The sequence below is a fragment of the Echinops telfairi genome, unplaced genomic scaffold (genome assembly GCF_000313985.2).
Source record: "Echinops telfairi isolate 266 unplaced genomic scaffold, ASM31398v2 ScPeMD7_57;HRSCAF=196, whole genome shotgun sequence".
In the NCBI taxonomy this organism is placed as follows: Eukaryota; Metazoa; Chordata; class Mammalia; order Afrosoricida; family Tenrecidae; genus Echinops; species Echinops telfairi.
The window spans coordinates 1746499-1769560 of NW_022103955.1; the positions used below are offsets into that span (position 1 = coordinate 1746499).

Here is a 23062-nt window from a genome sequence, read left to right on the forward strand (position 1 = left end):
GTGTAGCATTCAATTTGTGTTATATCTCTTTCCTCCACACCCAAGTGATAATGGGGGAGGGAGTTACCAAGGAATGGTTTTATGGTTTATTGGATAAAATGGTTTTATCCAATCAAAAAAACTATTATTCAAATTTATGCACAAACCACTAAAGGCAGTGATGATAGTGGACAGACTAGATTTTAAGATTATGTGGATAACCCACAAATAAATTATCTTGGGGTGCCAAAAGTCGTGTCCATGTCTTCTCTACCTTCCCCCTTTCACCTCCTTCTCTCTCATCATCCCTCTTCCTTCCAACCTTGTAGCATATGCGCTGTGGGAGTGGATTCACTCATTTGATGATTCAACAATAGTTTCATGTTTATCTTCTATGTGCCTCACTTTAACTTGAACTATATGTACAATGGGAAACTTGGCATTTCTAATAAAGCAAAATTTTGTTTTGTAATGTAAATGCCATTTAAGGAAAATTTGAGAACTAAATAAGCATTCAATGTGCTCTCATTTATTACTTTTAAGCAAGCTGATATTTATTGTATCATACACTTTATTTCAGATAGATTACTTTTTAAACAGCTACCATCTACTCATCTTTAGATTAGGACTAAGTTGGCTAGCGCAATTTCAAACTCAAAATGTCTTTTCATCCTTGCTCCACAAGACAAATTAGATTTCAAGCACCCAGCCCTCAAATCTATTTGCTCTTTAATAATTTAAGCACTGAAAGGTCACGCAGCTCTTTTCTGTTCCCCTTTATCAAAGTCCAAGCGCTAATGAAAAATAGCTAAATCCTATCTGCTACCCAATGCTGCACACTGCTGTCTCTCAGATGGAAATTAACACATTATTAGCACCTAGGTTAACTGCATCTTGACAGAACATTTCAAAGCAGCTGTGTTCTTCATTTGCGCAAATAACAGCATTTCACTAATGAATTTCAAAAAATCTCTCCAATCACAATTAGAATGTCTTAAAACTAGCCCTGAAAAGCTCACTATTTGAGTGGCTTTTCCATAAAAGGTGATTAAAAGCAAAGTCTCAAGGATAGCAAGGCAATCACAAGTTTCTAGCTTACTGAGCTAGATTAAAATTTTATTCTTCTTTTAATGTATTACCCAAGTTTCCTTTGTTTATTAAAGTTGCAGCACTTCTAGCCCTGCCATATCACTATTTTGAAGTTTAAATTAACATAAAAATCTTCCTAGGGCATTTGCAAGATTAAGGTACAATCCATACTAAAGATGAGTCTGCCAAACACATGATATCACTATTATCAACTTTCTTATGGAAAGAAACTTCATTTAATGTTTAATTTATGCTAGGTTTTTCTACAACAAAATTTGAGAAGATTTTTAGGAGGAGAATAAGAAATTTGTATTCACATAGAATGGTACATGAAATATAACTTAGGAAAAAACATCTGAACCTCTCTTATGTACTTTTTAAACCTGAAAGTTCAAATGTGATAAGATGTTTTTAATCTTTTCTAACTTTGAGGACTTTGAAAGAACACCTGCTGCAGATTTGAAATTGACTTGGAAATGTCTGTCCACATTCATTTTGAGCTGAAACTCTCAACCGTGAATCTATTTTTCCTATCCACCTCTTTGATTTCTTATCAGCATAAACTCTTAAAGAATTCATTGATTGGATAGCAGAAAGAGGGCCAGGAAGAAAGGAGGAGGGAGAAAAGTAATGAGCCCTTTCAGGGTAGCTTTCCTAATCCTTTAAAGTATCCTTTACATGACTTCTGACATTTTAAGGACCGGATGAAAATGCCCATGCTATGGGACCTAACAGTGATTTTTAACTTGACTGTCCTCCCCCCCCCCCCAACTAACCACACCTTCCACATATATGCAAAAGAACAGACACTTGTTGAAGATGGATTGTTTTGGGGGCAGGAGAAAAAGAAAAACATGAATTGCATCCAAAGCATGTAAAACACACTTATAATAATGAAAGTTCACAGTGCCATATTATATTTAAATCCCAAACACAGGATTTAGATTCTTTGTTCAGACCCATATTTTTCCTAAATCTGGCCACATTCTTTCCTGAAACAACACCCTAGTAATCCAAGCCAACTGGTAAAAACTGAACCAACTTTTTAAAGTATTTTCCTCAGGTAAAACAAGAAAAAGCAGTCAGAATTCAGTATTTGTCTTCATGGTTAAAACTCCTTAACCATGTAACATCTGGCTGAAAGTGGCAGACTTAACAAATGCCATTCATTACACTATAGATGAAAACAGATTGTAATCAATCTCCCACAGACCATGAGCACTGGGTAAGAAAAATAAGCAGATCTGTGAAATGGAATCCTCTATGTTAGCAACTTCAACTAATTTTTGCCTTCTCGGATATAGATGAAATCCGACAAAACTACTTTGGACCATTTGCTGAACATCACAGATAGATTTTGTATTCTTTTAGCGACAGAACATCGTGAAGAGCTTGTTGGCATCAGTGAAATCACAATTGCTTTGTGTGTGTATGTGTGTGTATGCACATGCAATTCAGTACCCTGCTGCTCTTGTAGCTTTAGCTAGTGATAAAATCTGATATAATAAAATATTAATTACAGCTGAGAGGCTGGGTGAGAAATATGAACTCAATTATAGTCCCTTATTGGGAAAAAGGGCAGTGTAAGAAAGAATCCTTTAATTATGGAGGTTTGGGATAATAAAAGAACAACTAGAACATTAGACTCAGGCTGAGAAGCTCTGTAAAAGGCCACCTGTTATTAATCTTCTCAACAGGCACTGGATTTCAAGTAAATTATTCCTAGATGGAACATCTTTAAAAGTGATTTGTCATACAACTTTCCTCTAGTTCCTAAATGCTTCCTCCCCCGGCCCCCACCCCACTAACATGATCCCAATTCTGGCTAGACCAGAGGGTGTACACTGGTACAGATGGGAACTTGAAACACAGGGAATCCAGGGCGATGATCACTTCAGGACCAGTAGTGAGAGTGGTGATAGCAGGAGGGTGTGGTGGAAAGAGGGAACCGATAACAAGGATCTACTTGGGGGATGGACAACAGAAAAGTGGGTGAAGGGAGAGGTTGGACAGTGTAAGATATGACAAAATAATAATTTATAAATTATCAAAGATTCATGAGGGAGGGGGAAAAATGTGGAGCTGATTCCAAGGGCTTAAGTGGAGAGCAAATGTTTTGAGAATGATGAGGGCAATGAAGGTATAAACTTGCTTTACACAACTGATGTATGTATGGATTTTGATAAGAATTGTATGAGCCCCCAATAAAGTGATTAAAACAAAGAGTGATTTGTTCCCCCTTTAAATAAATGAAGACATTTCCTTTGCATATTTCCTTTCACTTAAGTTTGTCACAATTAAATCATCATGATTTCATAACAAACAAATGCCTCTTTAAGGTCAATGACTATTATTAGGGGACAGTCTCTGAAAGAGCCCTAGTGGTTTGAAGAGAAATAGAGCACTATCAAAATCAGAGTGGGGATCTTTGCCTCGGTATGTTTCTCTGGTCTCTCTATTGGGTTAACTGAGGTACAGAAGCCTGAAGTGGAGGAGAGAACCAGAAGGGGTCTGTGGAGAGAACACTGACCCGGGAGTCACCAGAGGCAACTGGTTCCAGCTTTGCCACCGGTCATAAGCAATGATAAACACTACATTTCTTTCGACCTGTAATATTTTAACACCCCAGAGACAAGATTAGGCAAAATCCCAACACCATCATGTTAGATGAAATTTACTTCATTTGTGCACCTTGTACCCTTTCTGCAAGTATCAGCATCAGGCCCTATGCCGGGCACATGATAAAACAAAAGGAATTAGGCACCGATTGTTCCTGACCAGGATAATGCTATTACAATGTGTTAGAAGCAAGTCATCTGAACAAAGAATTACAATTACAGGGGTATAATAAGGATGTGTGCAAAGTATAACCAGGGTAAAAGGTAGGAGAATTAGTCTCTATCATCAAGGTACTTCTCAGTACCTACTTCATTTAGGACAACTAGTCTGGACCAAGAATCTAGACACCTGTACCTGATAGTAACACATAAATACTGGCCACTGTCTTTCCCCCACATTTGAAACAAAACAGTAGGAACAACAACAAAAGACAAAGTTCTTTTGATCCTGATATAATCTATCTACTCCACTGTCATATGCAAATAACACAACACTGAAGTTCCAACAGTTTTCCCATCAGACTCACCATACCAGTTTCAAAGGAACCACAGGATATTTTTCTTTTTAAAAAAAATAATTTTATTGGGGGCTCATACAACTCATCCAAATCCATCCATCCATCAACAGTTAATACAGACAACTGTCGGGATCTGACTCAGATAGTGGAAGCTCCAGATTATGGCACAATTGGCCTCACTGTTCTCACACTGCGTGCTCTGGGCAGAACTGTACTCTCGGGGGTGTGACCAGGCGTGGTTTTGATTCCCACGTCCTTCACCTAGGAAAGGCTGCGAATAACAAGGGAGGACTCTGCCCTGTCAATGTGAGGGAGGCTCACAAACAGGGCACAATTAGATTTGATTTGTGCAATCTCTGGGCATAGATAGATGGATAGATGGATAGATTCTAACTCACAGGGACCCTAGAGAACAGAGTACAAGGGCCTCATAAGGCTTCCAAGGTTTTAATGTGCACACCCGAGGTAGGGAAGCTAGGTAACATATTCCATGCACAAAAGAAAGTTGAAGATGGAGTTTGAAGGAAAGTTAAATTACGTTTCTTTGTATAAACTCTCAACTATATCTACTCTATTATTATCTTCCTTAACCATTTCTAAAACTTCCTTTCATGGGTTCTTGAAGAACAAACTCAGTTTCTAAAATGAGTTTTCAAAGGGATGACTGACATTGTCATCCCAGAAGAAACATTAATAAAAATGATGTCTGCTTCTGGCTGTAAGGGAATCTAGAGTATTGTTTTTAATACAATAAAGATCATCTATCTCAAAGGAGATGGGGGTGGGATAGAGGTTGTGGTAATAAAGGATTTAATACCTGTTGTTAACACATACTATAGTAATTCCCCAATATTAAATAAGAATAAAACAAGTTAATATAGTACAATTAAATCTAAAAGTTTACAATTGAATACAATTTTGAGGTTTGTGTATCCCAAAGAGAAAAACATATTAGTATTTTGGAAGTTAGATTTAAGTTCTTCAAACCTTTTAAAAGGTTCAAGAACTGTGACAAATAGTATTTAGTCCCAAAAGTTTAGAAATTCCTGACTTCTTCAATAAGTTTGAGGGGAAAACTAAAACATTACGTATAAGCATTAAATACAAAAAATTTAAAAACCCGCTGCTTACTTTATGATTCTTTGGAGATGATCAAAAATGACTAAAGAGGGGGAAGGGAGCAAAACAACAACAGTAAAAATCCTGCCCAACAAGCTAGATAATAATCCACCAATTCTGTAAAACAATTTTGTTTTGAGTACTCAGACTTATATTGCTAAACCATTAATATATTGTGATGGGTGTTGGGCTTGTCAAACATAACAGAAAAAGAGTCTTTGCTTGAAAATAATAATGATGGCATGGTTAAATTAAAACACACACACACACACACACACACACACACACACACACACACACACGCGTGCGCTAATAAGGATTACAAACCCTAATCCCGTCTCCAAATCTAAAAGCAAAATAAAGCAGTAATGTACTTTTTAACACTTGAAAAGCCATTAGAGAGGATACTAATTTGAAGAATTATTTATTTCTCCCAAGCAAAGTGTAAATGTTTTCATTCCAAACAAAATCTGCAGGGAAGAATCTGCATTCTGAGAGCCCCGGGGGAGGGGAGGTTTTAGGCAGAGCTCCTGGAAGGAGGGAGGTTTAGCCTGCCTGAGCTCATGACCCAGTTTTACCGAAAAACATGCCACCTCTTTAAACCTCAGGCCCTTCATCTGTAGTGTTAGGGTGAAGCCATGAAAATGGAAAGAAATGATGTCCCATGGGGCCTACACAGCACAACTACTGAACCAAAGTATGCTTATGAAGTGTTTAGTTCTGTAATTAGTATTACATTAGGTTAGACTGATCTGAAGAAATAACAGGTTCTTTCTGGATTAACTCAGTCCCAGGAATTTCCTCAGTATACCAGTAGGAAAAAAAAAAGTGTCATACCATACTACCTACTAGTTATTACTCTTTATTACAGGCGAAAATACCTGTAGCAGGCACAGTAACAAAGTTTCATATGTTGGGTGATAACAGAAATTCAGAAAAGTTAGACAACTTGTCCAAAGACAAGATGGCTAAGAATGAGGATTTAAACCCAGTTTAACTGAACTCCATGTTGTGGTACACTTTATATGTTTAAAAAAATTTAGCACCTTTGTTCCCAGAAAAGTGATATTCATTGTCTACTACGTAAATCAAGAAGGCCTCTTTTTATTACAATAATGAGCAAATGAACAAAAGGTCTTCTAAAACTTTCATAATTTTATAGGATAAATTCACAGCATTCATATTAAACACATGTCTTTCAACTTCCATAAAATTTATGTTGATATACAAGTTAGTATTTGAAACAGGGAGCCCTGGTAGAGAAGTGGTTATGCCCCAATGGCTGTGATCCACATAGTGGGAAGTTTGAAGGCAGCAGTAGCTCAGAGGTAGAGAGACTGGGCTTTCTATTCCTGTAAACAGTTACAGTCTTGGAAACCCACAGGGTTGCTAAGAGTCTGCATTGACTCAACAAATCAGTGTGTTTGGTTATTAGAAATAGAGCCTATTTAAATGATAACCACTGCAAACACTTTATGGCCCAAAAATGATTTGAAATTTTAAATATCTTACTAAAAATCAAGGATTATTCTGAGAAGCAGCATAGTCAGCATGTTTTGTTAAGCAAATGGTGATATTGTAGTTTTACCTTCTTTAAGCACATTTTGTTTACAAAGAATTTTCACATATATTAATCTCCATGGCAACTCTGTGAGGCAGCCAGGGTAGGTATTCAATGCCAATTTTACAACAGAAGAAACAGCATACGCATGATGGTCCATGGCCACACAGCGAGTGAGAGGTATGGCCTTGGACGTCTTCCAAGTCCATGTCAAGTGTTCTTTAATGTGTGATAGGAAGGTATTCTTTATTGATTTCTCTTTGTATTAAAAGAAAAATAACAGATCAGTTCAAGGATAAATATTGGATGTTATTTTATGCTTATGTACTATCTGGAAGCATCATGGTGTGCAGCTTTATTTAGGAAAAATAAGTAAATTAAAGACCCCAGTTGTTCCTGATATATCTGACTTATGAAATTATGTTTTGTATCTTAAACTTCTTATCGACAAGAGTCCTGGTGGCACAGTGGTGAAATCTTTGCCGATTAATCAAACTGTTTTGGTGCAAACCCACCAGGCCCTCTGTGCGAGGCACATTGGGCAGTCTGCTTCCATACAAGGTGGATGTCACTCCTACACTCTTACGGGAGCCCTGGTGGCATAGTATTTATGTAATGGGTTGCTAACCACAAAGTCAACAGTTCAAAACCAGCAGCAACTCTTCGGAGGAAGGATGAGGTGTTCTACTACAGTTAAAACAAGTTAAAAAAAATATTACAGTCTCAGAAACTCACAAGGGCAATTTTGTCCTGTCCTATAGGCTTGCTATAAGTTGGAATTGACTCAATGTGGGTTTTTGAGTTTACTCTTCTTTATAGAGCTCCTATGAGTCAAAATTGATTAAAGAACAGAGAATTTTTGGGGTTGCTTTTTTTTTTTTAACCTATACTCTTAAGTTTCAGGTGATAATCACTTCTGTTCAGAAGAAAACGATGAGGTTCAATTTAATAAACATGTATTACACACTTCTGCTTTAGGAACTAAATTATGAAAATCATTTTGTTATCACTTTGCATTTCCTATTACATTTACATACATTTCACAGAATGATTAGCATATGGAAATGCTCACTTTCACCATTACATACATAAATCAATTAACACCACTGAGAGTTGGTCTAGCCTCACTTCTTGTACATATACATTTTTTTGTACATATACTTTTATTTGTACTTTTTTTCCTAGGATGATCACAGTTTATATCTCTTCAATTAGTCATAATTTACATTTCTACATCTGCTATACCGCTACTTGGTATAACTGCACCCGCCTTTTCTTTTCTTGACCTGGTCACTTCCTGTTTCTCTTTTCTAGTCTGGCATTGATATCACATTCTCAGTAAGACCCCTCTGATTATCCTGCTGAGAGCTCCTCCTCTCGGAGTACCCTGTATTTGCTGAGTTACCTGCCAGGATCTTTGTAGTGAGTTGAATATAACAGGTGCTCACTCAAACCACAGTCGGTGAACAAGTGAGTGAATGAATGGAAGTTAGATATTAATCTTAACATTCCACGTAACACTTTCAATGTTATGAAGCATGTTTATTGCAATTTTAATAACTGAAGAGAGCTTGTACCACTTTTCAATAAGGAGTAAATAATCATACTGATACTAGACAGGAAAACATGAGGGGAAAGTAGAGAAATGGGATATAGTTGCAGAATAACTCAAAAGGGATACAAAGATGCAGAAGAGAAAAAAACCATACAAAATCCTGGCACCCCTCTCTAAACTTCTGTTGTCTAAGAGGCTGAGAAATGGAGTATCAATAGCTAAAATACAAATATAGACAAATATAACAAGCATAATATAATAATAATTTCAACACTGCCATCCAGTCAATGCTGATTCATAGTGACCCTCTATGACAGAACAGAACTGCCCCCGTGTGTCTCTGAGATGTTTAACTCCTTACAGGAGTAGAAAGCCCTGTCTTTCTCCCTAGTCGCAGTTTTTGGTTTCAAACCTCTGGTCTTGTATATAGAAGACCAACATGTAAACATAATGATGACAGACATAACAAAGTCATTACTGATAACACATATATGAGCATTTTCATGTGCTTTAGCATTCTCGTAATAAGCAATTTTATCATATCTGTTTGTTGATAAGTTCTAGTAAATAGCATGCCCCTTTGAAGGGAATGATCCAAAGCAAGTTTATTGTATAGGTTGTAATGTCTAGAAAGTAGCCGGGTTCTCCCTGACACGATTTTCAGCTTGGAAAGTCCATGACCCTGAAGAGCATACTGGGTCACTTTCACTACCTGCCCTTTACGCAACTTCATCGGTCTCTTAGAAATTTCAATCTTTTCTCACATATAGATGTAATTTTAAAACTCCACAAAGTGAAGGTTAGGCATCTAAAGTCAATTCAGTTAGCCTCTGTCAAAATTTCCAAGAACCTTGCTCACAAAAGCTATCAGTTTTAAAGTAGAATACCTCTAGGAATTCATCACTTACAGTCCCTGAAATCAATAGGTGTGATTAAGAATGCCCAGCAGTTCGAGAGAGCAAATGGCATGACAGCTTTGAGATTCATAACTACAATAATACATTGTTCAATTCAGGTAATATGCAACCTTCTGGTAACTTGGGTTTATAATTGAAGACACTGTTAAATTATTCCACCACCAACATTTACAGACAGTCCCAGTGGAATTGGGAAAAGAAACACAGCTTTCTCTAATGTCATGGGAAAATGAGTTAAAATTTTATGTATACCCCAATCCAGCCTGACGAATGGCTGTTGCGCTGTTGGTTAGCATGATGGGGGATACACACATTACCCTACTTTCACATACAATCATGTGTAATGTATGGCTTCTAATGTAAATGACACTCAAGGGTTTTCATATAATCTGCATTTTAAATCTCAGACATTTATCTTTTCAAAGACAAATCTGGGTTTCTTTTGGGTTAGCAGGAGTAAGAAATAGCATGATCAAAAAGTTGGGTCTTCCTGGCCCCAGGCAAGAATTAAGCATGCCAGTACCATTTCTTTTGGAGCTGAGAGAAATCGTTTATATTCTTATTTGCAATAAACAATGACCCACAGAACTCATACATACTAAAACACAAAACAGTCATTGTGGTTAACATGGAGAGGTTCAGTGCAAAGAATAATGCAGTTTTAAAAGGAGGTAGAGAAAGACCCAGAAAGTTCTTGTGAGGAAGAGGCACGAACAATGGCCACAAGTTGGAATTTTTAAAATCATTCAAATAATGATTTCAAACAAAATGATCACCCAACACATCCTTTAGTAGTTTACACTTTGTTATTGCTATCGGCTGTCTTGATTAACACATTCTTCTTCTAAAAAGGACTAACCCACTGTTATCAATTTAATTTCAACTCATATGAGCCCTGTAGGACAGAATGGAATTGCTCCATGGGTTTCAAGCCTACAAACTTCATAGAAGAAGACTGCTTTATCTATATCTCAAGATATATATTAAAACTCATCTAACAACAAAGTCAAGGACAACTCAGTCAATTGACCACATAGGACAGGGTAGAACTGCCTCAGAAATTTTCCAAGACTCTAACTTTTGATTGGAATTTCTGGCCTTGTATGTAGCAGCCCAACATGCAAACACTAAGCCACCATGGCCTCTGTCTATCATCTATCTATCTATCTATCTATCTATCTATCTATCTATCTATCATCTATCAAGCTAGCTACAAACACATACACATACATAAAGACACACACATATATCCCCCAAAATGGATTTTTTTAAAAGCTATGTATTTACATATTTTTACAAAACAACCTTATCACCTTCAAAGAACTCTCCATTACACCTAATACATTTGTCAAATCTGTAATTTTATTCTTGGAAATATTTTTCCACACTCTCTCTTTGGATGGCTGACCACCCTTCCCTTGTTTTTTTCTTCACCTCTTTTTCTTCAAATCACTGTCCTTTCTTGTCCTTCTGCATTTGCAGAAACAAAAAGAAGTCAAATGGAGCAAGGTCAGGTGAGTAAGATGCATGGGGCAAGAGAGGTCTGCTGTTTTTTGCCAACAACTGGCACACCGAGATGGCTGCTTGAGTAGGTGCATTGTTATGGTGGCAAAACCAGTCCCCCACCTGCCAAAATGAGGCCCTTTTTGTTGCACACTGTTACACAAGCTTTTTAGAACCTCAAACTAGGAAGCTTGATTAACAGTCTGACCTGGTGCAATGAACTGCAAATGTACTCTACATTGACATTTTCATCTGTTCGGGAAGTTGATGGACATCTAGAATGAAATTTGTCATCAATCAATATTTTTCCTTTTTTGAAAACCACTTGTACACTTGAGTTTTCCCCATAGCACTGTCTTGTAAGCTCTGTAAAACATCACAGCAGCTTTTGCAGCATTGCTCTCAAGCAGGAAACAAAATTTCACAGCTGCACGTTGTTCTCGTAAATCGGCTATCACCAAAACAACGAGGTTTGAGCAAAACAGCTTTTATGAAAAAATTCACTGTGAAAAAGTGAAAAAATTCACTTTCCAGGCAATGGCACTGGGTAAACTAACTCAGAGAGAGTTACTCAAAACTTGCCTTGCGGGAAAAATATGGACTACAAAAGTTCTGCTCCACCTAGTATAATTCCCTTTTTGGGGGTCACTCCCATATATATATATATTATATAACATAATAATATTATATCAATATATGTTTATATATTATGGGCATTTATATGCACATGTATATGTATATGTCCCTTGCCCATAATATATAAACATGTATTGATATAATATTATATTATTGGTATAATGCATATTATGAAATATGTATTATATGTATATTAATATATGATATATTATTATATATCATATTATATTATTCTATACGATGATATACATATGCTGTCTTATATATATATTATGGACAAAGGCAAAGGATGTGAATGCAGATTTCACCAAAGAGGATATTCAAATGACCATCAAACACATGAAAAGATGCTCAATAACCTTAGCCGTCAGAGATATGCAAATCAAAACTACAACAAAATACTATTGCACTACCAGTAAGATGTCCAACCAAAAGGGGGGGGGAGGAAACTAACACATCTCGTTGAAGATGTAGGTAAATGGGAGCTCACATGGGGTAGCGGTTACTCATTGGGCTGTGATCTGCAAAGTCTTCAGTTAAAAAACACCAGCAGCTTTGGGAGAATGATGGGACTTTCTACTCCTGTAAATAGTTACAGTCTGGGAAACTCACAGAGACACTTCTACCCTGTCCTAGAGAGTTGTTATGAGTTGGCTTCAACTTTGGCAGTGAGATAGATTTTGTTTGGTGGATAAATTGCAAGTTTCATCTACTGCTGATAGGAATGAAAAGTGGCATGGTTGTTGTAAAAAATCGTGTAGTGGTAACTCAAATCACTAAAAGAAAAAAAGAAAAAAGAACTATTAGATGACCCAACAATTCCATAGTGAAGCATACACGAATACAAAAATACCAGAAAAGGCAAATGTATAGATATCAAAGTGTATTAGTGTTTAGTGGGGTTTTGTGGAAGAGTAAAGTGGGGAGGTTTAATAGTGATGCAGAAATTGCACTCATTAAGGGTAGGGTTGCACAGCCAATTACTATCATCTATGTCACTAAATTGTACATCTATAAAAATTGAACTGGAAAAAAATTGTGTGATAGGTACATTTACAACAGTAGTAGACTATCCAGATGAAAAATTCATCTTATCTGTACCCTAATTGAAGAGAACCAGTGATGAACAGCAGAAACAAGAGCCAAGACCACAGACATCTAAAATGGTCCAATGTACACAGTTCTGACAGAAACATCATTGCTGACAAAATGGGGTGCTCTTTTGATGCCCAAACCATTGCACTCAAATCAGTAACAGAAAGAGCAGATATTTCCATATGAATTTCGGAAAGCTGGGGGATCCTGATCCTGATGTATTTATTAGAAGATCTATAATAGGAGATGAAACATGGCTTCTCCAGAATGATGTTGCAGATAAGGCATAATCCAAGCAATGGCTCTGTAAAACTAAAAATTAGACTTGATAGCGACTCATCATGACCCTGTAGAACAGGCTGGAACGGGCTCTGTGAGTTTCTGAGACTGTAGCCATTGGAGTCGCTAGCCCTGTGTTTCTCGCTCAGAGTGACTGCTGGTTTTGAACAGCTGGTCTTGCAGTTAGCAGCCCAATGCATAAGGTCCATGCCACCAGGACTCCTTACCATGGCACTGTGGAAGCAGTCTAAATATATATTTTTGAATTCCTTATAATAAATATTTATGGCCCCAACAAAAGAAACTCAAAATATATTAAGAAAATGTACAGAATTCAAGAGTGAAATAGATAAGACTACAATAATAGAGATTTTCATAAACATTTTTGATGAAGGGTAGAGTAAGTAGGAAGAAACGCAACAAAATCACAGAAGAATGAAAGAACTTTACTTCGTACAAAGATAAAGAACATTCCTCAACAATAGGTCAAAATATATATTTTCCTGTGCAAACTCACTAAAATTGGCCATAAATTAGGCCACAAAGCATGTCTGAATACATTGGAAAACATCTAGATATTACAAAGCCTGTTCTAAGATCAAACCACAATTAAAATAGAAATCAACAATAGGAAGATTAAGAGTAAAGTCAAATAGGTGGAAATGAATAACACCCTACTTAGAAACTGAAAACAGAAACATACTTATCAAAATATTTGAGACATAGCATAAGCCGTGCTTAGAGGGCCCTTTATAGCAGTAGACACATCAAACATAGAATAAAACATCTCCAACAGTTAGGATATGAGCAGCAAAATAAGCACAGTCACTACAAAAACAGCCAGATCGCCCTCACATCCTGAAGTTGGTTCTTTGAAAAGATAAACAAAATACACAAACTACTGACAAATTTAACAAGCAAACAGAAGGAGAAGATGCAAATACCACAAATAAGAAATGAGAGAGGTGATGTCACAACAGAATCAATTGAACTAAAAGGGATAATAGCAAATTACTATGAAGAAGGGTGCTCTAACAAAGTTTAAATCCTAGAAGAAATGGACAAATTTCTAGAAGCACACTACTTACCTAAACTAATGCATATTGAAACCTGAAAGGTCTTGAAAGGTAAGAGCTGTGTGAATGTATCAAGATTGGCTTAAACTGCTATGTGGTAATCAAACCGTGAAGAATGTGGGTGATCTTAAAACAATTCAAAATTCAGCATTTCTCCCTTTAGATTGAGGGATCTTACACTAATTACAGTTGGACATGCAAAGATAAATCAGACCCACCTGCTGCTTTACTCACACCTGCAACAACAACTTCAGTATGAATAAGGGCCAGAGGTCAGGTGAGCCTGGGAGTCATTGCTTTGCCTGGGTGATGGTAAACAAACTAGCAGGGGTGATTACCCCACACTGGGCTTTTCAGGAGGAGAGGATTGGCTGAGGGAGAGAGCCAGAGGAAACCAAATCCGGGGCAGAAGTGACAGCTTGCTCAAAGGCTCCTTGCCTGATGAAGAACAGAATGGGGTGTTGGACACTAGAAGATGGTTGATGGAGGGAGCCCCTGGAGGTCTGGGGAGGTGGGCAGTGTGATAAAGAAGGATGTCTAGGTGTGTACAGATAGGATAGCAAAGGAAACGAAGGCCCAGTTGAGAAAATGTTTGCTGACAGTTAAAAAGTTTATGAGGAGGAAAGATATGACAAAATTTTACTTTTAAAACATGATTTTAATGTACTGATGTATGTACCAAGAAAACTTTTCCTTGGACTTACGGGATCAGAGAAAAACAGGTGTTAAGACATTTTTAAAATATCTGATCATGGGCCTAGGACTACACAGACCTCTGAGATAGTGCTGATCAAGGCTGTACGGTGGAGGGCTGAGGCTTCCCCGTGAAATTCTCCTTGGCCAGCTCTTGCTACCCACAAAGAGTGAGCAGGGGAGTTGTCATGAAAGAAAAAAAAAAAATCCCCAGTACAATTTTCCCCCGCTGGGCTTTTCCTCCCCAATATAGTTAAATTTTATTTAAATTGCTTCATAATACAGCCCCGTGTTCATTCTATGTTCTTTGAGAAAACTCTCAAATTTATCCTCTTTGGAATTCCTAAAAAGCCACTGTCCCCTTCTCATCTGATCTCTCCACCTCTCTGCCTTGAATGTAACTGAACCAGCAGGTCCTTTCAGAAGCCACGGTTTTGATTAGGGCATTTTAAAAAAAGAAATTTTAAGAAGACTAATGTATGTGTATTACTACGAAAATTTTTGCAGCCTTCCACTCATTGGTGCAGATGTGTTCAAATGTGTTTGTTTAGAAGAAATCCATACCTGTAGGGGCTAGAACCCTGTAGCAATAGTCTTTATGATCTGTGTGTGTGTGTGTGGGGGGGCAAAACTAAAATCAGAGAAAACAATTTTGTTAGTGCATGCAAAACACAATGGTTTGTGGGAAACTCATTCTTTATTTAGAGCTGCTGTGTAACTGCCAAATTATAATTGTTTTCTGTTGGATGACGCCTGCATGAAGTGAATGGCGGGGAAAGGAAGAAATGAGTTGATTCTAAAAGAGGAAAAGAAAATTCTGCTTTCCAGTGTCTTATGGAAGAAAAAAAAAATCCACGAACCACATTACAATTCTGTCCTGGGTGCTAGCGGACAAGCTGGAATGATGGAATTGGGGTTCTCCCTAGTCATCCCGGGATTAAATAATTGTATGTGACAGAATTGGTGTTAATCAATAAAAAGATAACAATCGTTTACATTACGCATTTAGTGCAATTTGAAGAATCGGCCTTAACCAAACGGAGTGTTTTGTAGAAGAATCAATACATGACCACCTTACTTAGTTAAGTGCATAAATGAAGTACAACTGAAGCTGCCACACCAATGAATATGAATGAAACAATCAAATCAATGTAAAGAATGAATTTTGGAAGCCACACAATGAGAGCAGTTTTGAACACACAATACTGTGCAAAATGCAGGATTGCAAACAGATGTTCACTTTAATTTCTACTCTCTCTTCTAGTATATATCTTATCATTTGGGAAAAGCTTTCTCATATTGCAGTTTGATTACATGTGCATTTTGCAAATTTCCAGATGTGTTCAGATCCTTTAATCTACATTATGGCTTTATATTTCAGGTCCCCATGACTCCCTAATCAAGTTCTCATTTCTTTAAACATAAAATGAAATCTTGAATTTTTCATATATCCCTTTTAGTTTGAGAGAACTATGGACACTCCCCCTCAAAATAGTTCTATTAGATATTTATGTATTGGTCTTACATCTATTCAATAGTTAATCAACTGTATTATGTTGTACTATATAATGAGTTCCTTTGGGCAAGCATTCACTTTTCTATGGAAAAAGAAAGATATTTTATAAAGTAAACCTTTTGGAGAAATGAAGTTGTGATACTTCACTCCCTCAAGTCTACACCCCAGAATGATCAATTGTGGGACTTGCATCCTGCCAGAGAAGGTGGTCTCTGTAGTGGGTTTCCATGTAATTCTCATAGAATAGTCTCATAGAAGAGTGTATCTGTAAGAATTGATCTTAATTCCAGAATCATAGGATAATCTACAGCAATGATTCCAATGCTGAATATAGATGGCAAATCTATACAGAACCTAGATATTCACCTATATACAATATAGATGAATTCAAGATATAATAATACATAGTGGAGGCAGAATTCAAAGAGATCCTGACAAATTAAACGAGAGTTTAGCCAGTAACTACTTGATTTTTTTTTTTTTACTTGATTTTTAATGAAAGCAGAGACATATGGAACCTGGAAATTGGTATTAATACAACTATGATCACAGTAATTGACTTTGAAAACTGGGCTTTATGATGATGTAAGATCTATAGTGACAGGCATTTTGGATACAATGATAACATTTGAAATGATTTTTATAGGCAATAGGATAGATAATATAATAATGCTCCAGGCTATGGTAGAAAAAAATCACAATAGTTCAGAGAGTAACAGGTACTCCAAGAAGGGGTCACATGTGGGGATAATTTAGATTATGCAAAATGAAACTACTTTAAAATTTCCGACTTGGAAAGAGTTATACACAGATGTTGATATAAGTATGGCTCACAGGGCTCAACAGTAGGATGAAAAACAATTAAAATGTAAAAGGAACTTAAATATGAGACTAGGAGGACAGGGGAGAACAGAAGCCAGTTTTGAGAAATGTCTAAGTCTCCGTTTCCTTCAGTTTGGAGGCACTGATATTGAGTGACCTCTAGCTGTCCCGAGTGCGTCAGCCTTAAAACCCAGACTCCTAACTCCTTGTTACTGCTGAGTTCGGGCAATGGCTGAGTTGGTCAGAAAAAAATAATGCTAACAAGGCCATGGTAATAGGTTCAATTTTCATATAAGAAACATTCATCTTTCTAGCACGAAAAAAGCCTGGACTGTGGCCATAGGTCTTGGCCAGCCAACTAATGAATGAACTCTTTCGTCAATCAGGTTAGTACAACCCCCAGACTATACATAGGTCAACCCAAAGGTGGGTGTAGTGTCATAGCATAATTTTTCTTGACTAGAGCATTTTCACTTTTCATACTGTTTTCACAAATTTCACTCAGGAATTTATCATCAGTTAGCAGCTGCTATTTAGGCTATCCAGACCCAGTGACCCACGTTGTTCAGAGTAGAATTATGCTCCATCAGATTTTCAATGACTGGTGTTTATGACTTAGAGCACCAGACCTTCCCTCCAAGGCACCTCTCGGTGACTGCAAACCTCTGGCTTGAGTAACTGTGCACTAAACCACTACACCACTCACGGATCCGGCCTACCTGCTTTACACAAGGTACTATGCTAAATAACTCAACAACATTAATTTTAAATTGTCTTATAAAATTTTTTCAATTTAAAAAATAAAAATGTCTGATTCCATACTAATCTGACTTCATGATCAATGGGTACTCTTCTTTTTTTAAAAAAATGATCTTATGAATTGAGGCATACATGTATTTTGTCAAGAAAAAGATATCCAACTACAGTGATAAAATGATTAAATATAACCAGGTTTCAAAAGGGTAATGAAATAAAACTCTACAAAAGCAATATAGAAACAAACTCTATATACTATGGCTTAATTGTTGATATAAGTGTTTCCTTGGAGTAAACTACTCAAAGTAATGTGCTGCTTTGAAAGAAATCTATGCTGATAAATCAAAATTAAAAGATTTAAATTCCTTATGAAACAAGCAGAAATTGCATTTATATGGATTAATGAGTTCATGACAAGTTCATACTCAAGATTTACTCATTCTTTGCTCCTTAGAAGGAAGAATAAATTCACTTTTTCATTCACTGTATAAGTTACACTTAGTTATTTTTACACTATACAAATCTTCATGGAATGATAAATTGGGCTTCGATATTGGAGATAAACTTATAACCTGTTCAAATAAAGACATTACAGTGTTCTTTCCAACCACCAGTGTCTTTCTTTTAAAAAGTAATTATACATCATATAGTCAATTGAGAAACTAGGCAATTCACTGAAAGTTAACTGATTTACTACCTCAAGTAAACAGAAAATTAAAGTCCATTTAAGAAAAATAGTTCAGAGCAAATTGCCATCCTCACTTGGACTCCCATATTGCTGCAAACAGCAACCCTTTACAAGTCAAGCCACCTACTCTGCACACTAAGGAGTCAAACCCTTTACACAATACTTGAACAGTCCAAATCAAAGGACTTTCACTCTCCTCTCATTTCTTTTAATCAGTGTTAATAAAGATATGGATTTAAATGCTGATGAGATTTGTAACAAATTCTTAGACTACACATCTGAGACATTAAGAACTTTAACTTACTTCCCTCTAGGCAAGCTACCCTGCTTTCTGCTTACCTGACAGGAGCACCTCTGCTCTGCGCTGGTTTCAACAAGACTGTCACCGTAATGTCAGTTTGATTCAGAGGTGTCTCAAGTTCATACACTGGCATAGAAGGTGCTAGGAACAAACAAACAAACAGATGATAGGAAATTCATTATTTCCACTTAATATTTTCCATTTCCTTTCTACTTTCTTTTACAGTCTGGAGGAGAAAACAATTGGACTAATGATTCCGGGGGGACATGAGAGAAGGGAAGGCGGGGGGAAAGGAGGTGGTGTTAACCAACCCAGGGACAAGGGAGCAACAAGTGATCCAAAATTAGTGGCAAGGAGGGTGTGAGAGACCTGGTAGGGAATCAACAAGGGCAATGTAACCAAAAGAAATTACTGAAACCCAAATGAAGGCTGAGCAAGATAGTGGGACAAGAGGAAAGTAAAAGGAAATAGAGGAAAGAACTAGGAGGCAAAGGGTATTCATAGACGTCTAAATACAGGCATATACATATGTAAATATATTTATATAGGATGATGGGTAAAAAAGATCTATGTGTGCATATATTTATAAATTTAGTATTAAGGTAGCAAATGGACATTGGACCTCCACTCTAGTACTTACTCAATGCAAGAACACTTTGTTCTATTAAATTGGCATTCCATGATGCACATCTTTCCGACATGATCGCTGAAAAAAATGTGTGCATAAGCAAATGTGGTGAAGAAAGCTGATGGTGCCCGGCTATCAAAAGATATAGCATCTGGGGTCTTAAAGGCTTGAAGATAAACAAGTGACCATCTAGCTCAGAAGTAGCAAAGCCCACATGGAAGAAGCACACCAGCCAGTGCAATCATGAAGTGTCGAAGGGATCAGGTATCAGGCATCAAAGAACAAAAAATCATATCATTGTAAATGAGGGTGAGTGCAGAGTGGAGACCCCAAGCCCATCTGTAGGCAACTGGACACCCCCTTACAGAAGGGTCGTGGGGAGGAGATGAGCCTGTCAGGGTGCAGGGTAGCAATGATGAAACATACAATTTTCCTCTAATTCTTAAATGCTTCCTCCCCCCACTATCATGATCCCAATTCTACCTTACAAATTTGGCTACACCAGAGGATGTACATTGGCACAGATAGGAACTTGAAACACAGGGAATACAGGACAGATGATCCTTTCATCTGTCAGTGGTGAGAGTGGTGATACCTGGAGGGTGGAGGGAAGGTGGGGTAGAAATGGGGAACCGATTACAAGGATCTACATATAACCTCCTTCCTGGGGGATAGATAACAGAAAAGTGGGTGGAGAGAGACGTTGGACACTGTAAGATATGACAAAATAATAATTTATAAATTATCAAGGATTCATGAGGGTGGGGGAAATGGGGAGGGAGGGGGGAAATGAGCAGCTGATATCAAGAGCTCAAGTAGAAAGAAAATGTTTTGAGAATGATGATGGCAACAAATGTACAAATGTGCTTGACACAATGGATGTATGTATGGATTGCGATAAGAATTGTACAATCCCCCAATAAAATGATTTTAAAAGAAAAAAAAGAAGAACATAGAGTAAGCATTAAGTTCAAAATGAAGTCAAATGGATCTTGGCTGAAAGCAGAGAATACCAGATAGATGTTTATTTGTGTTTCATTGACTATGAAACTGCACTTGACTGAGGGGATTACAACAAACTATAGATGGTTTTGAGAAATATGAGATCCCTGAACATTTCATTGTGCTCACGTGGAACCTGTACATAGACCAAGAGACAGCTGTTTGAACAGAACAAGAGGGTGCTTGAGATCAGGAGAGGTGTGTAACAGAGCTGTATCCTCTCATCATACTTCCTCAATCTGTATGTTGAGAAAATAACCAAAGAAAGTGAATTATGCTAAAAATGCTGTATAAAGACTGGAGGAAGGTTTATTAACAACCTTCTATAAGCACACTAACACAACATTGTTTGCTGAAAGTGAGGAAGACTTGAAGCACTTGCTGATGAAGATCAAGGATTGCAGCCTTCAAAACAGATTATAACCCAAAGTCAAGAAGTCCCAAATCCTCACAAATGGACCAATAAATGACATCACAATAAGTGGAGAGATGATTGAAGTGGCAAAGGATCTAATTGTGCTTGGATCCACAATCAATGTTCATGGAAGTAGCAGTCAAGAGATCGGAAGATGAGTTACATTGGGTGAATCAGCTGCACAGGACCTCTTTAGAGTACTGAAAAGTAAGGATTTTACTTTGAGGACTAAGGTATACTTGACCCACACCATGGTATTTTCAGTTGCCTCGCATGCATGTGAAAGTCAGACATGAAATAAGAACTAATGCATTTAAATTATAGTACTGGAGAAGAATATTGAAAGTCCCATGGACTGCTGATAAGACAAATCAATCTCTCTTGGACATCTTGGAAGGTGTGCCACCAGGATGCTCCTTAAAGGCAAGGAAGACAAGACCTCATCTTACATACTTTGCACCTGTTGTCAAGAGAGTTCAGTTTCTGGAGAAGGACATCATATTTGGTAAAATAAAGGGGCCGTAGAAAGGAGGAAAGCCCTCAGAGAGATGGAGTGATGAGATCTGCAACGATGGCCGTAAGCATGAGGACAGTTGTGAAGATGGAGCAGCGGGACGGGGCAGTGTTGGTGCAGCGGGATGCTGAGTCAAGGCCGACTCGATGGACACTAACAACACCAGTTTAAATTGCAGTTATCATCTAACCAGACCATGAGAAAGCTTTAGGAATAACCTTTACAGAGAATGTGAAGGAAGACTGTTAATGGATTAAGTGAACCTCAATGACCTTGAGTTTAAATTGGGAAAGAACAAGGACAGGTTATGAAGTGTCTAGTAATACTCTTGTTTCTTGATTGGGTTCCGGCTAAAGGCATGCCATGAACATTCATTGATTAAAATGTACTGTACATGTTGTTGCATAAAATGCTTACATTTTTATTACACTGAGTGTGATGCATATTTAAAAAACAATCTCTAGGACAATAAAACTTCTATATAAGAAAAGGCTCTTGATTTACTAAAGATCTTCACTGCGAGAGTCAGAGTGACTTGCTGGAATTGGAGTTTGTGAAAATTCATAGGTGCCCTGGTGTCATAGTGGTTATGAATTGGTCTCTGATCCACAAGTTCTGCGGTATGAAACTACCAGTTGCTCTGTAAGAGAAAGATGGGGCTATCGGTTTGCTAAAGAGCTCCAGGCTCAGACACTCACAGAAGCAGCTTTACCCTGTCTTACAGGGTCACTAGCAGTCAGCCTGGACTTGATGGCATTGAGGTGTTTTTTTTAAGTCTGTCAATATGGAATAGAGCATTGAAGAGGACACAGGTATTAAGGTCAATTGCCTTAACTCTGATTTAACAACAACCAAAAACCTACCAAAAATAATATAATTATTCTTTATAAGTTGGCATAAGCTAAATAAAATGTCAAATATCTTAGCTTTTTGATAAAACGATACTGTTAACTTGCTATTGCCATATTGATCAGAATTTTCATCCAATATAAATGATAAAACAGTTATCTTAATAAAATAATATACCTTTTTAAGGTAAAGATAAAAATTCTTGAACTATGAGTTAGATCCCAAGAGAAATTTCAAAAAATAAAACATGTTTAAAGTTTTAATTATTGGCACACATTTGTTTTTTAAATCCTCAGCCAAATTCAAACACTGGTCTCATGGTCTCATGGTTTGCAACCAGTGTAAATTCAGAGAGGGAGTACATTAAAAAACATAACAAAAGGAAAAAATAGAAAGGAAAAAAATAATAAAAAGAAATGAGTAGCTAGGGCACAGGGCACTACCCCACCAAGCGGAGGGTATTGTTTATATCTCCACTGGGAAAAATGGACCAGACTTCAACCCAGTGGAGTAGGGAACCAGTGGAGAGGTCTGGGGAGGTCGGCCCCAATCCCAACTACTAAATGGACACCTGCCCCTCCCCCCAGAAGAATTTATTTCAAAGTACGGCATTGAATCTGCAGCTCTGGAGAGGGACATATGTGATCTTAGCACATGGGAGCAGATGAAGGGGGAGGAGGAGAAAGTGGAGCACATTCTGGCCCACCAGGCCTTGAGGACGATGTTCCCAATTAGAGGAGCCAGTCCACAGAGAGAACCACATAACTGGCCCCATTATGAGACATGACTCCCCTCACTGGCCCATAGCCCTACAGGGGACAACACCTGAGACACAGTGTGGGAATTGTGCCCAATCTGATCCCGCCACACAGAGGCAAAACACTAAGGGTGTGCAACAGAACAGCAAGGGAACGGAGCGGGGAGGTCCCCAGG

The 23062-nt window shown here is 37.5% G+C and overlaps 1 protein-coding gene across 6 annotated transcripts in view; it reads right to left on the reverse strand.

The window, feature by feature from the left end:
• The window catches only part of PTPRM (protein tyrosine phosphatase receptor type M), a 707951-nt gene that overhangs the window by 370113 nt on the left and 314776 nt on the right, over window positions 1–23062 (reverse strand). For all 6 annotated transcript variants that reach the window (XM_045290818.1, XM_045290817.1, XM_045290815.1 and 3 more), the window contains exon 10: window positions 18760–18862. In XM_045290818.1, the coding sequence (XP_045146753.1) occupies window positions 18760–18862 (103 nt within the window). The remainder of the gene's footprint in view (window positions 1–18759; window positions 18863–23062) is intronic.